This window comes from Tiliqua scincoides, chromosome 2 (genome assembly GCF_035046505.1).
Source record: "Tiliqua scincoides isolate rTilSci1 chromosome 2, rTilSci1.hap2, whole genome shotgun sequence".
NCBI classification, from domain to species: Eukaryota; Metazoa; Chordata; class Lepidosauria; order Squamata; family Scincidae; genus Tiliqua; species Tiliqua scincoides.
This window is the reverse complement of record NC_089822.1, coordinates 153,642,505-153,656,448: the sequence shown is the minus strand read 5'-3', so window position 1 is coordinate 153,656,448 and position 13,944 is coordinate 153,642,505. Positions and strand designations below refer to the sequence as shown.

Below are 13,944 nucleotides of genomic sequence, written 5' to 3'. Positions count from 1 at the left end.
AACTGCTCAATACGCAGGTTTCCTGAAGCCTACTGGAAGAACAATGCAAAGTATTCTCCATATCTAATGTTGGACTATTCCCCTTCATGTACTACTAGAAGAAAAAATACTATTTCTTTTTCTTGGATCCTTCAAGCAACTCTTCCTTCTGCTGTATAGGTTGGGCTCATGGAAAATCTTCATTTTCTCTCCCCCGTATAAATAAATTGTATTAAAGTTTGTAATTGTTGAAAATCAAGTAGATTTCTTACTACAGGTTTATACAACAAATATTTGATGCTCAAAGTACGCCACTTGTATCACACATAACACATGCTAATACAAAAAGCACACAGGCAATGCAAAACCCTGCAAATGAAATGATACCTTACCAAAGAAATTATGGTCTTTAAAGCCCATGCATCCCATGAATAGCAAGAAGAAGAAGAAACACTTCACGTAAGGAGAACAATATGGATGAGAGATGCTATATAAGACTAGAGATTTATGAAATGAAAGATTTCACAGCAAAGCCAGCACTAAACATTTGAAATCAACATGTTCTGATTTTAAGAAGGCTAAGAATGAAACAGTTAAGAGAGTAGTGTCAAAACAACATGAAAGCAGCCTTGCTGGATCAAACCAAGGAGCCATCAAGGACCCGTGTCCACTTTCCAACAATGAGCAGCTAGATGTTTCCGGAAACCCACAAGGAGGGCATGAAGACAACTGCTCTATCCTTTTGTTTTCGGATGAATATTCCAAGATGTACTGCTACTAGTCATGAAGATTCCATTTAGCCATCATGACTTAACAGCTAGTAAGAGACCATTCAAATCAATGGCTATAGCCACATCTATGCACTGAATGACATAAGTTAGTTATGTGCTGTGTGAAGCACTCTACTGTCCTGACTGGACTACCCAGTGGCAGTTAACTTCCACCACAAATTCTAGCATCATAAATGGGGGGAATTTATTCACTCTTCCCACTGTGCATAACTGTATTAACTCATGTTCCTCTTGCAGCCACAAGGCATTTTAGAAACTAAAAAGCCTCAAAAACTTCAGCTTTTCCTTCCAGAGAATTAAAGTCCAGCATTTTGATTGTTTTGATTGTCCTTTTCAGTACAATTTTGAACTTTACAATATTCCTTAGGTGGGGCAGCCAAAATATACACAATTGGAATGAAAGGTATTGCAAACAAAACATTTCTGCAACCAATGGTGACTTCTGCTATTCTAAAGTAATATTCAATGTAATACTGGGGGTGTACTATTGTCCTCCAGACCAGAAACCGGAAGGGGACCTTGAAATGAGGAAACAGATCAGGGAGGTGACAAGGAGGGATAGGGTTGTAATCATGGGGGACTTCAATTATCCTCATATTAAATGGGTCAATTTGTGTTCTGGTCACGAAAAGGAGACCGGATTCCTTGACATGTTAAACGACTGTGCCTTAGAGCAGCTAGTCATGGAGCCCACCAGAGGACAGGTGACTCTGAATTTAATATTGTGCAGTACTCAGGACCTGGTTAGAGATGTCCATGAGCTGTTGGGGAACAGTGATCATGCTGCGACCTGTTTTGACATGCACATCGGGGGAAGAATACCAGGCAAATCTCTCACAAAAACCCTTGACTTCCGACGGGCGGACTTCCCTCAAATGAGGAGGCTGGTTAGAAGGAGGTTGAAAGGGAAGGTAAAAAGAATCCAATCTCTCCAGAGTGCATGGAGGCTGCTTAAAACAACAGTAATAGAGGCCCAGCAGAGGTGTATACCACTGTATAAACTGTGGCAAAAGAAATGTAAGAAGGTGATATGGGAGGCCAAGAGAGACTATGAAGAACACATGACCAGCAACATTCAGGGGAATAATAAAAGCTTCTTCAAATATGTTAGAAGCAGGAAACCCGCCAGAGAAGCAGTTGGCCCTCTGGATGGTGAGGGAGGGAAAGGGGAGATATAAGGAGACTTAGAGATAGCAGAGAAATTAAATGAGTTCTTTGCATCTGTCTTCACGGCAGAAGACCTCAGGCAGATACCTCAGGCTGCCCGAACGGCCCCTCCTGACCAAGGAATTAATTATTATTATTATTATTATTATTATTATTATTATCTTATTTTTATTTTATTAATTTATACCCCGCCTTTTTGCCCAAAGGGCACACAAGGCGGATTAAGTCAGATAGAGGTTAAAAGAGAAGATGTTTCAGACATCATTGATAAATTAAAGACCAATAAGTCACCGGGCCCTGACGGCATCCACCCTAGAGTTATTAAGGAATTGAAGAATGAAGTTGCTGATCTCTTGACTAAAATATGCAACTTGTCCCCCAAAACGGCCACAGTGCCAGAGAATTGGAGGATAGCAAATGTCACACCTATCTTTAAAAAGGGAAAGAGGGGGGACCCGGGAAACTATAGGGTGGTCAGCCTAACTTCTATACCGGGTAAGATGGTGGAATGCCTCATCAAAGACAGAATCTCAAAACACATAGACGAACAAGCCTTGCTGAGGGAGAATCAGTATGGATTCTGTAAGGGTAAGTCTTGCCTCACAAACCTTTTAGAATTCTTTGAAAAGGTCAACAGGCATGTGGATGCGTGAGAACCCATGGACATTATATATCTGGACTTGCAGAAGGCATTTGACACGGTCCCTCACCAAAGACTACTGAAAAAACTCCACAGTCAGGGAATTAGAGGACAGGTCCTCTCATGGATTGAGAACTGGTTGGAGGCCAGGAAACAGAGAGTGGGTATCAATGGGCAATTTTCACAATGGAGAGAGGTCAAAAGCGGTGTGCCCCAAGGATCTGTCCTGGGACGGGTGCTTTTCAACCTCTTCATAAATGACCTGAAGACAGGGTTGAGCAGTGAAGTTTGCAGATGACACCAAACTTTTCCGAGTGGTGAAGACCAGAAGTGATTGTGAGGAGCTCCAGAAGGATCTCTCCAGACTGGCAGAATGGGCAGCAAAATGGCAGATGCGCTTCAATGTCAGTAAGTGTAAAGTCATGCACATTGGGGAAAAAAATCAAAACTTTAGATATAGGCTGATGGGTTCTGAGCTGTCTGTGACAGATCAGGAGAGAGATCTTGGGGTGGTGGTGGACAGGTCGATGAAAGTGTCGACCCAATGTGCGGCGGCAGTGAAGAAGGCCAATTCTATGCTTGGGATCATTAGGAAGGGTATTGAGAACAAAACGGCTAGTATTATAATGCCGTTGTATAAATCTATGGTGAGGCCACACCTGGAGTATTGTGTCCAGTTCTGGTCGCCGCATCTCAAAAAAGACATAGTGGAAATGGAAAAGGTGCAAAAGAGAACGACTAAGATGATTTCGGGGCTGGGGCACCTTCCTTATGAGGAAAGGCTACGGCGTTTGGGCCTCTTCAGCCTAGAAAAGAGACGCCTGAGGGGGGACATGATTTACAAAATTATGCAGGGGATGGACAGAGTGGATAGGGAGATGCTCTTTACATTCTCACATAATACCAGAACCAGGGGACATCCACTAAAATTGAGTGTTGGGCGGGTTAGGACAGACAAAAGAAAATATTTCTTTACTCAGCGTGTGGTCGGTCTGTGGAACTCCTTGCCACAAGATGTGGTGACAGCATCTGGCCTGGATGCCTTTAAAAGGGGATTGGACAAGTTTCTGGAGGAAAAATTCATTACGGGTTACAAGCCATGATGTGTATGTGCAACCTCCTGATTTTAGAAATGGGTTATGTATCAGAATGCCAGTGCAAGGGACAGCACGAGGATGCAGGTCTCTTGTTATCTGGTGTGCTCCCTGGGGCATTTGGTGGGCCGCTGTGAGATACAGAAAGCTGGACTAGATGGGCCTATGATCCAGTGGGGCTGTTCTTATGCTCTTAGGTTAAAGTATAGAGAGAGAAAAGGATATTTACAATTTATAGTACACTAACACACATTTTTGCTTCAGAATACATTCACTAAGATATTATGTTCTAGGAACTACATTTTTAGAAAGCAGCAATAAAATAGTTGCATGTTTCATATTAAGGCAACCAGTACTTAAATTGGGTGCTGTTACATGAGTTTTAACATGGCCCAAAATAAGGTTGGAAGATTCATAGTAGCTCTAGAAATCTTAGCCCTCAAATAAACATGTATTAAGACTGTAATCAATTTGCTATTTACAGCATATATTGGCAAACTGAGAATGACTCCCCAAGGAAGACCAGCAGACTCTTAATAAAGCAAATATCCAGATCTAAAGATCCACATGTGCTTCACTGCACACAGGGTCTTCCAAGAAAATGGGATTCCCTATTCACTTGGCAGGACAGACAAGGACAGCTCTTTATACTAACATTTTGGCATATAATAAGCTTCTTCCTCTAGTGGAGTATACAGTGAAGTTCTTACAGAGAGGGGAGTTCCCTCGGTACATTGGTCTACTGTGGAAAGTTACAGGAGCAAGGCAAAACCTTGTTTCTGAAATCACTGTGCAGACAGGTTGAGACTCATTATTCGTGTGAGTTCTGTTCCAAGCACTGAAAAAATGCACTATATGGCATTTGGATGGCAAAAAATGCACTATAGCAAATCAATTTAAAAAACAAAGTTTCTTTGCTCCACTGATTTAAAAACAGCCTTGCTGACCTTTTGACTCTAAGGTAAGAGTCATTAAGAAGACAATCCATCAATCAGTTGTCCTCCAAGGGCTTCACTCAGTTCCTCCCTTCACCAATGCAAAGCTATAACCTTTCTTTCACTTGCTGAAGGGGAAGGGAGGGGTCTGCTGGAGAGAGAAGGATTGATGGATTGTCAGCCAGCTGCCCCCCCCCCCATTAAGGAGGCTATTGTTAAAGGACTGTTCAGTTTTTAATCTGATTTTAAAAGGATGCATTTTTCTCCTCCACGGATCAGCACATTCCTTCTCATTTGCAGGGGCCACTTGTATTGAGTCAAATCCGTGTATAAAAATCCGTGTATAAATAGGCTGGACCTGTACTGAATATTTCCACTTGAATGACAAGTAGCATATTCTCCAACACACACAGAGTTGGCTGCATCCTAAATAAACTATATCAGTGATTCTCAAACTGTTTAGTACTGGGAACCACTTTTTAAAATGACACTATTGGGACCCACCTAGTTTTATGAGACTTTAAAAAGTTCACCTTACCAACTGCTCAAGCTTCTGTTTTTATCCTTTGTACTATGGGGGGGGGGTGAGAGACTGTGTTCTGGAGCATTCGTTGAGTTCCAAGTTCATCAGATCAAATCAGGACTATTCTAGTGGCCTTGTGTTCCCCTTCACCTGGACTTTGATGGGGCCAAGGCATATTTGCCTACCCACACGTAAACACACGCATGCTATCCGTTTCAGTTTTTATAGGGCTCAATACATTTTCCTTGTCAGTTTGGAAGGGCATTTCTTTCTGGAGCGTTTTTTGTCAGTTTCACAACCCACCAACAATCAGGTAGTGACCCACTGATGGGTCACAACCCACAGTTTGGGAAACACTGAACAAGATATTTTCTCTTATATAACCACTTGACAGTGGCTAAAATGTGGTATAAGACCCACAAACCAACAAAGGCCTACTTCCCAGGAGGCATCAAGCCACATTTCTGCACTAATAGTGTGAACGGCAGGACTCCATGTTTTCATTCTGCCAAGATAGTACTACCACATTAACCACCACTTGTATATGCATTCTACAATGTGTGTGTTCTAAAGATAACAAAAGGAGTCCTCCATCTTGCACTTGGTCCATAAGTAGGATATAATGAAGGTGATTTCAGAAGAACTACTTCTAATTCTGTGCCTATTTCTAATCATTTCCACATGTTTGGAAGGTCTCTATGATGCAAAACTGGGACCAGTGCCAAAAGATGTAGAAGAAAAATAGTACTTTCTTCCTTCAATTGTTGAAGCTATTCTGTTTTTAGAAAACATGTTTAGGAAATACTACTACAGTTATTTGCACTACACTTTTAACTGCTGAAATTTATAACAAAAAGACAAAAAAAAAACAAAATAAAAAGATACCAAGCTGGATTTTTAAAAATGCAATATACACACATTATGAGAGCAGCAGCCAAAAATATTGAACTTTAAAGTAATTGCTTTCAAAGTATTTAAGAAGCATACACACCAGAATATTCCCCTGGGTATGCAGCCCAAGAGAGAACAGATTAGAGAATCCCAATTAACTAAAAGTTGTGCACCATAAAACGAATGAAACAGGCAATACACAGACATTAAACTACCAATACGAAGCATTTATGATTAATTTAACATAAGATTAGAGCTGCAATCCTAGGCAAACATACTTTGCTGCAAGACCCACTGAACTCAGTAGGGGTTCCATGCAAATACGGTTCGGATTGTGCTGTATTGTTTACAGAGAACAGGGTACCAAAATACCTAGCTTTACTAAAATTATTTATAGCTAGTTAATACTGAGCTCTATTTCAAATGGTTAAAGAGCTAGTGATCTTCTTGTACTAAAAAAAAAATCAATTTAAAGAACAGAGTTTTACAAATCTGTTACAGAGCAAGATGCTCATTATGAAAGACATTCCAATGCTTCATCTGAATATTAATCACTTTAATACTTCCAGGTATAAAATGAAGTGAAGTATAAAATGAATGCTTCATTTTAATATTTCTGTTGAAAGCTGGCATTGGGCCTGGGACAAAATACCTGATTGCCCCCTCCTTTCTAATAAATAAATAGGTACTGTATAGTTTGCTTTGTCATGGCCTTGGCCCCAGGGATTTTGCCCTCTCCCCTCCTCAGGTTTGAATATTTCTGAAGTGTAGGATGCACACCAAAATGGTGCAATCATGTATGAAAATATGGTCACAGCTGACCGCATCCCTTTCCAGTTGGCTTCGCCTTGCCTTTCCACTGTCTCATCTTAACTCTTGCCTCAGCCCCTTTTCCTTTCAGTTCCTAAATACAGTTGGAATCCATCCTTGTAGCCAGGTTCATGAGATGCCCACCACAACTGCATATGTGCAAAAAATGGGGGGGGGGGGGGAACTGTCTTTACAACATTAGCAGTCACACTGATCCTCACTCTCAGCTCTGACCTCTGTTTCCTGAAGTCTGCTTAGGATCAATATTAATGAGACAGTGTTAAGAAAGCAGTACTTTTTCCTTAAAGAAGGGAGAAACCTATTTGCCCAAGGCAGTTTTAGCGGATGGGGTATTTGGGAAGCTATCTCCAAGGTAAGAGGTTACAGCCTTTTCACACACTGTCACCTCTTTTGTCCCTCTAAGCCAGGATTGTCCAAACTTTTTGGCAGGAGGGCCAAATCATCTCTCTGACACTGTGTCAGTGGCCGGGGGTGGGGGAGAATTAATTTACATTTCAAATTTGAATAATTTACATGAATATATTAGCGATGGAACTTATATGAAAGAATGAAGGTCTTGCAGTAGCTCAAGGCCTATAAAAGGACTTGCACAAAGCAAGGCCAGCCTTTCCTTCCAAAATGTAAGTGTGAAAAGCACATTCTGAATCCCACCAAAAACTAAAAAAATTTCACCTGAATGAAGTCAGAAGTATTAACTGCCACAATCACTGGCTACTAGAAAGATAGTCAATGGAAGTTATCACCAGTTTTTCACTAACATCCGTTTCCGTGTTTGACAATCAATATTATGCCTCACTTAACAAATTCCCTTCAAATCCTAGATAGTCTGAGACTAGCTGTATTCTCTCAAAGAGAATCTTTCAAGTAAAGTTTGAAGAGAAAGAAGTTTATGAACCTATGGAATGAATACAGGTGAACAATTACCCAGTAATACTAACAGGTATGAATAAATGGTATGAATAAATGGTATATACTTTGAACAGGTATTTGTAAATACTTTGAAAAGGTATTTACTTGAATGGCCAGACTGAATTTCAGGTGACCAGGAAAAGATTAATAGGAATTCAGAGGTGAAAAGTGGTAAAAAAAATTGAACACACATTCCTTAAGTTACAGATGCAACTTCCCCATTCAAGAGACATCAACAGATAAGCCTGTGCTTCCACTCTAGTGCAGAATGAAGACAAACCATCAGAAAGTAGGCAAGGCCACAGCTGCTATGTCGCAAACTTAGGGGGGTTTGGGGTACTCAGAGTTCTTGGTTCTTGAACCCTAAAGCCCTCAAGGCCCCTCTGTTCAGAAGTACTGCCACCACCCTGTATGTGCCAGTGCCTCAGTCCAGGGACACTGAGACCCTCTAGGCTTAATTCTATCCCTTGCAAGCACTGGGCAGGCAATTTCTCCAATTAAAGCTTCAGTCCTCAAGTTACTAGACCTCAATGAGCACTTGGCAGCTTGCTGAATGACTAGGCAGGATTCTGAACCTTTGTCCCCAACAAAGTAAACAACTTAGTAAAAGAGATTTTAGTTTAATACATAAGGTTACATAAGGTTACAGTAAGGCAGCAAATGCTAGAGGCATAAACCTCCAGGAAACATATCAGCAATAAAATAATAAAGCTAGCTGGCTATCTCTATTAATCCCTATCTCTCACCTGGGTCAGTTACTCTTGAAGATCTTTTAGATCCAGGGCTACCTATGAGGCCAGGTGCCCATGGTGGACAATGGAGCGCACCGCATACAGGATGTTGCACCCAAAAACTCTGTCCAAGAAGGAATACACACACACACACACACTGGGCATTCATTATTATACTTCTTATGCTAATAGTACTGAGGTGACTTCATACTATTTAGACTGTCCAATCAAAAACTTTTGAGGACAGAACCTTCTTAAAGTTGGCCTGGTTGCTAGCCCCTCATAGTTCATTACCCCTCCCAACCGGAGTTCCACAGCTGCACTCCATCACACTTGATCAGGTGCCTCCCTGTCTACTAAGGAGCTAAACATTCCAATGGGTTGTAATTCTTGTTGTCTGTCCTTTCTGGCCAGCAAAGGAGAGACAACAATCTTTTTGTTTATTTACTCACATTCTTGCAGCTAGGAACTGCTAGCAACTTCTCAGTTACACTGTTTTAGTGTGGTTCATGCTTCTACTGCCAACCTAGGCCTAACATGTACATATTCATGACATGCTACCAATACAGGTAGTCCCCAACTTATATCCTGGTTCTGTTCCAGATATATATCCAGAAGACAGAACCTATGTCAGTTGGAACAGTGCTATCATACAGGTGCAAAAGCAAGGACCAGATGGACTGCGCTCATGCAAAAGTACAGTTGCTAGTCCATTGCTTTCACACATGTACAAAAGCACATGCTGCCATGTTGGTCCTTAAGTCAGGGATTACCTGAGTCATGACATGAGAGATGATGTCATGACCATCATCCTCGTTAACTTCCTTTGCGCAACAAAACAGAGGGATAGGCTGGGTTGGGGGGAGCACCAGGGCTGGCCCAGTCATTTTGCAGACGATATGGCTCACATTGAGCATGGGTGACAGGTTGTGTTTCCTCCAAGGTGTGCGGTAGCGCAGCTATGGAGCTGGCAACCTGGAAGTTTATTGATGATATGGATAACACCAATGCCAACATCTGGAGGCACTATAATGGCAAGTCATAGCACTGCATAGCTGCTGAAAGGATTCGTGTGCTGGTGTGGACCCCTTGGAGGACATACTGGTGACAGGGGAGCCACAGATCTGGGATGGCTTCATCCAAGTCTGCCACTACTTACCTCCAGCCCACTGTGGATGTGAACCATACTTTCCTGCTTCTGTTTGCTAAAAGTGAGTGGAAATTTGATCATCTGCTTCTATATCATCAACCTGCCACATGTGGAGATTAAAGAGACTACATCCCTTTAACTTCAGTGTAAGGAAGAAGCCAGAGGAAGGAGTAGCAAAGCACTCTTTCCTAATGTGGCCCATTCTTGTTTTCAAAGAGCCCTGCGACAGAACAGGTAAGGGTGTTTTTTTTCTTTTGGAGGGGGTGAACAAGCACATGCATGCACCAGTCAAGGAGTGGTGATTCTGGGTGATGTCAGGCGATAGATGAAGTTGCGCTGCCTGGGAAGCATATATAACTATGATCCTTCATAAAATTTTAAGAGCAACAAGTAAGATCTGCCTCTCTGGCCCAAGAGGCATCAGACATAATGACCTTCTTGATGGTGATGGCATAGTGGAATTCTTTCTCAGAGGAAATCCATCAAGCCCCTAGATCAGTGTTCTCCAACTTTTCTGGCTGGCAGCTCCTCTGATCCTTGTGGCCATTGGCTGTGGCTCCCTATTACATCACCTCACCTCGGTTACCCCCAAAATGGGGGTGAAGGTGTTATTATACACTAGAAACCAAAGAACAGCTGCCAGCACTCTGAGGCTGCAATCCTAACCACACTTCACTGAGAGTAAGCCCTATTGAACAAAATAGGACTTACTTCTGAGAAGACCTGGTTAGGATTGTGCCCTGAGTTTGTCAGCAGCACACCTAGAGGGTTTTGGAAAGGGAGGGGGGAAGTGATGAATTTGCTGGGGGAGGGGAAGACTTTGTGTGTATCTGCTAATTGCAGACTGATGTGAAACTGAGACCCAGAGACTGTTTGGATGCAAATCCTAACCTCACTTTCCTGGGAGTAAGTCCCATTGAACACAATAGGACTTACTTCTGAGTAGATCTAGTTAGGATAGTGCCTTTTGTCTTATAATAGCAGCCAACATGGGAAGGGCCCCCCCCCCCCCCAAAAGCAGGCAGGAGGAAAAAGGGGGATGGCTGTAAAGGAATGGGTATTTATTTTTTTAATCAATTTTTGGAGACAAAGCCATCAAGAGTGCCTTTTTTTCTTTTTTGAAGGGGGAGAAAAAAGAGAAAGCTGAAGATCCTTGGGGTTAAGCTGACACAGAACCCAAGCCTATGTAGGTCTACTCAGAAGTAAGTTCCATTTGAATCAATGTGGTTTACTCCCAGGAAAGTGTGGACAGGATTGCAGCCACACAGAGCAAGATTACAAATTACCCCCAGAGTAGATGGGGGCATGCTCACACACATACACCCCAACATGCAGCTGCCACCCCTGTTCCCACCAGGCAAGACAGAGGAATGCAGGCTGGGGCATTTGGACACACACCCCCCCACTGGGAGCAGGCTGGGCTCCCACCCTCCCAAGTGGAGGAAAGTGCTGCGCTGCCTGTACTTACTCTTCCCTCCCAGTTTGAAGCCTGCCAGGAGGCAGGGCCCTGTGCTGATGAGATGCAGCACCTCTCCCTCTGCCCAGCCAGCCTTCTCTCCCAACTCCCCCCACCATGTTTCACACGCCCTCCGCACCTCACACTGCCTCACCCACCTTATTCACAGCTGCAGAAAAGCAGCAATGTCGGAAGGCAGCACATGCAGCTGAGCTGAGTAGCTATGGCCACCTCTCTCCCCCAGATGCCTCACAACACCCCTGGAGGCTAGCCACGCCTCCCTAGGGAGGCCCAAAGCACAGTTTGAATACCTCAGCCCTAGATGCTCTGCTTTTAAATGTGGATTAAATACTTTTATGTTCTGAAATGTTTTTAACAACTGATGTGGTTTTAACTGAACACTGCTATGCTTTGCTATGTTGGAGAGTTTAATTTGTGTGTTTTTGTTTTATTTTATTCTACCTCGTTTGCTGCCTTATGAAAGTTTTGAATAGTAGGAAATAAAAATATGTAATAAGAGTGAAAGTATGCTTGTCTATCAAGAGTTGAGAAGTCCAAACTGAGTGGTCTGGACACTAGTCCAGTCTGGGTGGGGCTGCTTAGAAGACTCAAGGCATCACTTCCATAGACCAGGGAATGGAGATTAAGACCTTGCTGTGGAGATAAGATCCCACCTGTCTCCATGTATTATTTACCAGACAAGTAGAAATGGCAGTGAAGGGTCCATTCTCAACCTGACCTTTGATAAAACTAAACAAACTTGCTTACTTTGGATTATTTATTTTATTTTATTTATTTATACAGGTATTTATATACCGCCTCTTTGGACGTCAGATTTCTCCTCCGACTTTAATCCAAGGCGGTTTACATAGGCAGGCTGTTCTAAAACCCCATAGGGATTTTTATAATTGAATAGTTCTAGTCTTTCATAGAACTACTCCTTCCAGCTGGATTCCTTCCCAGTCTGGCCTCTCTCTGGCCCTTCGCCTCCCACGCTCCACTTGACGTGGAGACTATTTCCTATTTCCAAGGCAGACTAGAGGAAGGGTCTGCCAACCCTTAAATCCACCTTGTTTGAGAGCAATTGTCTGATCCACAATATTTGCTACTTTTAGAAAGGTAGAGAAACCAGCAACTTAGGTAGGTGTGTGCCTTTTTTTCCTCATTCATACTGATGGTTCTGGGAACCACTTCAAAGATCCTGTCATGACACACTGCTTCATTCTTGTTTGGACTGAAGCCACCGTCTTTCTGAACCTGAATTATATCTAATAAACAGGAAATATCATTCTGTATGAAAGCCTATGTAACAGGGGAAGTATTTCTGACTGTAGCATCTAACTATTTATATTCAGTTTAATAGGATTATGATGCATGGAAAAATCAGACAAATTTAATTATCTTAATACTATATCAACTTCATGCTCCACATCATGAAACCATTACCTTCACAATTCTAAAACAGTTAATAAATTTCTATTTATTCTTCCTGAAATATCTACTTACCCAGTAAGTCTGCTCCTTCATCCACATCCCCAATCAGACCAGAGCCAGCAGAGGACAACTCTTCAAAGAGTGATTCTGTGTTGCGATCAAATGCTTTGTTCTCTATGCCTTTGGTAGGAGTGCTAGATAACAGAATTGGAATGTCAATAAAAATTTTTGTTTTCTAAAAAGCAGCACTAATGCTAAGCCATTCAAATATTACATAAGATTGGTAGAATCAGATCTATTTTACAACCATAAGAGCTTATGCTGCAGTAAACTGGTTAGTCTTTAAGGCACAAGAGGCAGAATTAATCAGTAGGAAATCAATCAGCGGACTTTCTTGATCAGTGAAAGGAAGAGCGATGGAGGGCACACAACCCCCCTACCCTCTAAACATATGCAGGTGCTCCCCTGGTTCTCTCTTTCCATTGTCCACCTGACTTTCATCCTCTTTCCCCTCTCTTCATCTAGTTCACCTCCTCTTCACCGTATTCCAGTATCAATGTGGTCATCTTTTTACTCTAGTGTTCTGCACACTGGGACAGAATTCGAGCGAGTGCACCCCTTTGGTCTTGGCTATGGGTTGGAGACTATCAAAAGTAGTATGAGAATCTTTGCTGCACTACCTTGAACTTCATGCTAGTCAAATAGCATGCTGTGTATCACACTGATTTGACCTTGACAGTACAGTGCTGTTTGTGGTGGGCAGCCAGGAAAAGTTAGAGGCAGTACAGAAGACTTTGGTAAGCTTTTAACTTTCCTAAGCACCGTGTGACCTCATTTGTGCAAACCCATCCACAAGGACAAGATATTGTGGTAGTTTTTGCATGTTTCTACTACTTCATAGACAACACGTTGTCAGAAAATACCTTGAACCTTTATATCCACTAAGGTCTTTATCCATATCCAATTCTGGAGTTGATTCAATGATTGCCTGAACTTCAGATTTGTCTTCATTTTCATTAGAACCTTGGGGAAGAAGCAATAGGCATTTTGACAAAACAGTTGTTTGTAACACCATGAGAAATTTGTTTTTCAAGATTTCTCACAAACAGGCAGGCTACCGAGGCTCCTAGATTCTATGGAACTTCCAGGCCCAAGACTGCAGGATTGGTCCTCCCTGACCTCTGCTTCTGAATTATCACAGTTTATTGTTGTGAATTAATCTGTATGCACACAGTTGGGTAGAACAATCTTGCCAAAGAACAAGAATTGCATTCAATGACTTTTGCAGCCCCCTCCTCCAACTTCCCAGGAGAATGTGAAAGCTTTAAGGACTGCCACAGAATTGGTTTTGATGTAGACTTTCTGTCATGTGTGACATGGCCCTCAAACTGAGAAGACTCACAGGCAGTTTTC

The 13,944-nt window shown here is 42.3% G+C and overlaps 1 protein-coding gene across 2 annotated transcripts in view; it reads right to left on the bottom strand.

Moving 5' to 3' along the window:
* The window catches only part of SPAG9 (sperm associated antigen 9), a 109,112-nt gene that overhangs the window by 42,407 nt on the left and 52,761 nt on the right, over positions 1-13,944 (bottom strand). For both annotated transcript variants that reach the window (XM_066613339.1, XM_066613340.1), the window contains 2 exons: positions 13,455-13,554; positions 12,604-12,725 (listed from right to left, as the gene is read on the bottom strand). In XM_066613339.1, the coding sequence (XP_066469436.1) occupies positions 12,604-12,725; positions 13,455-13,554 (222 nt within the window). The remainder of the gene's footprint in view (positions 1-12,603; positions 12,726-13,454; positions 13,555-13,944) is intronic.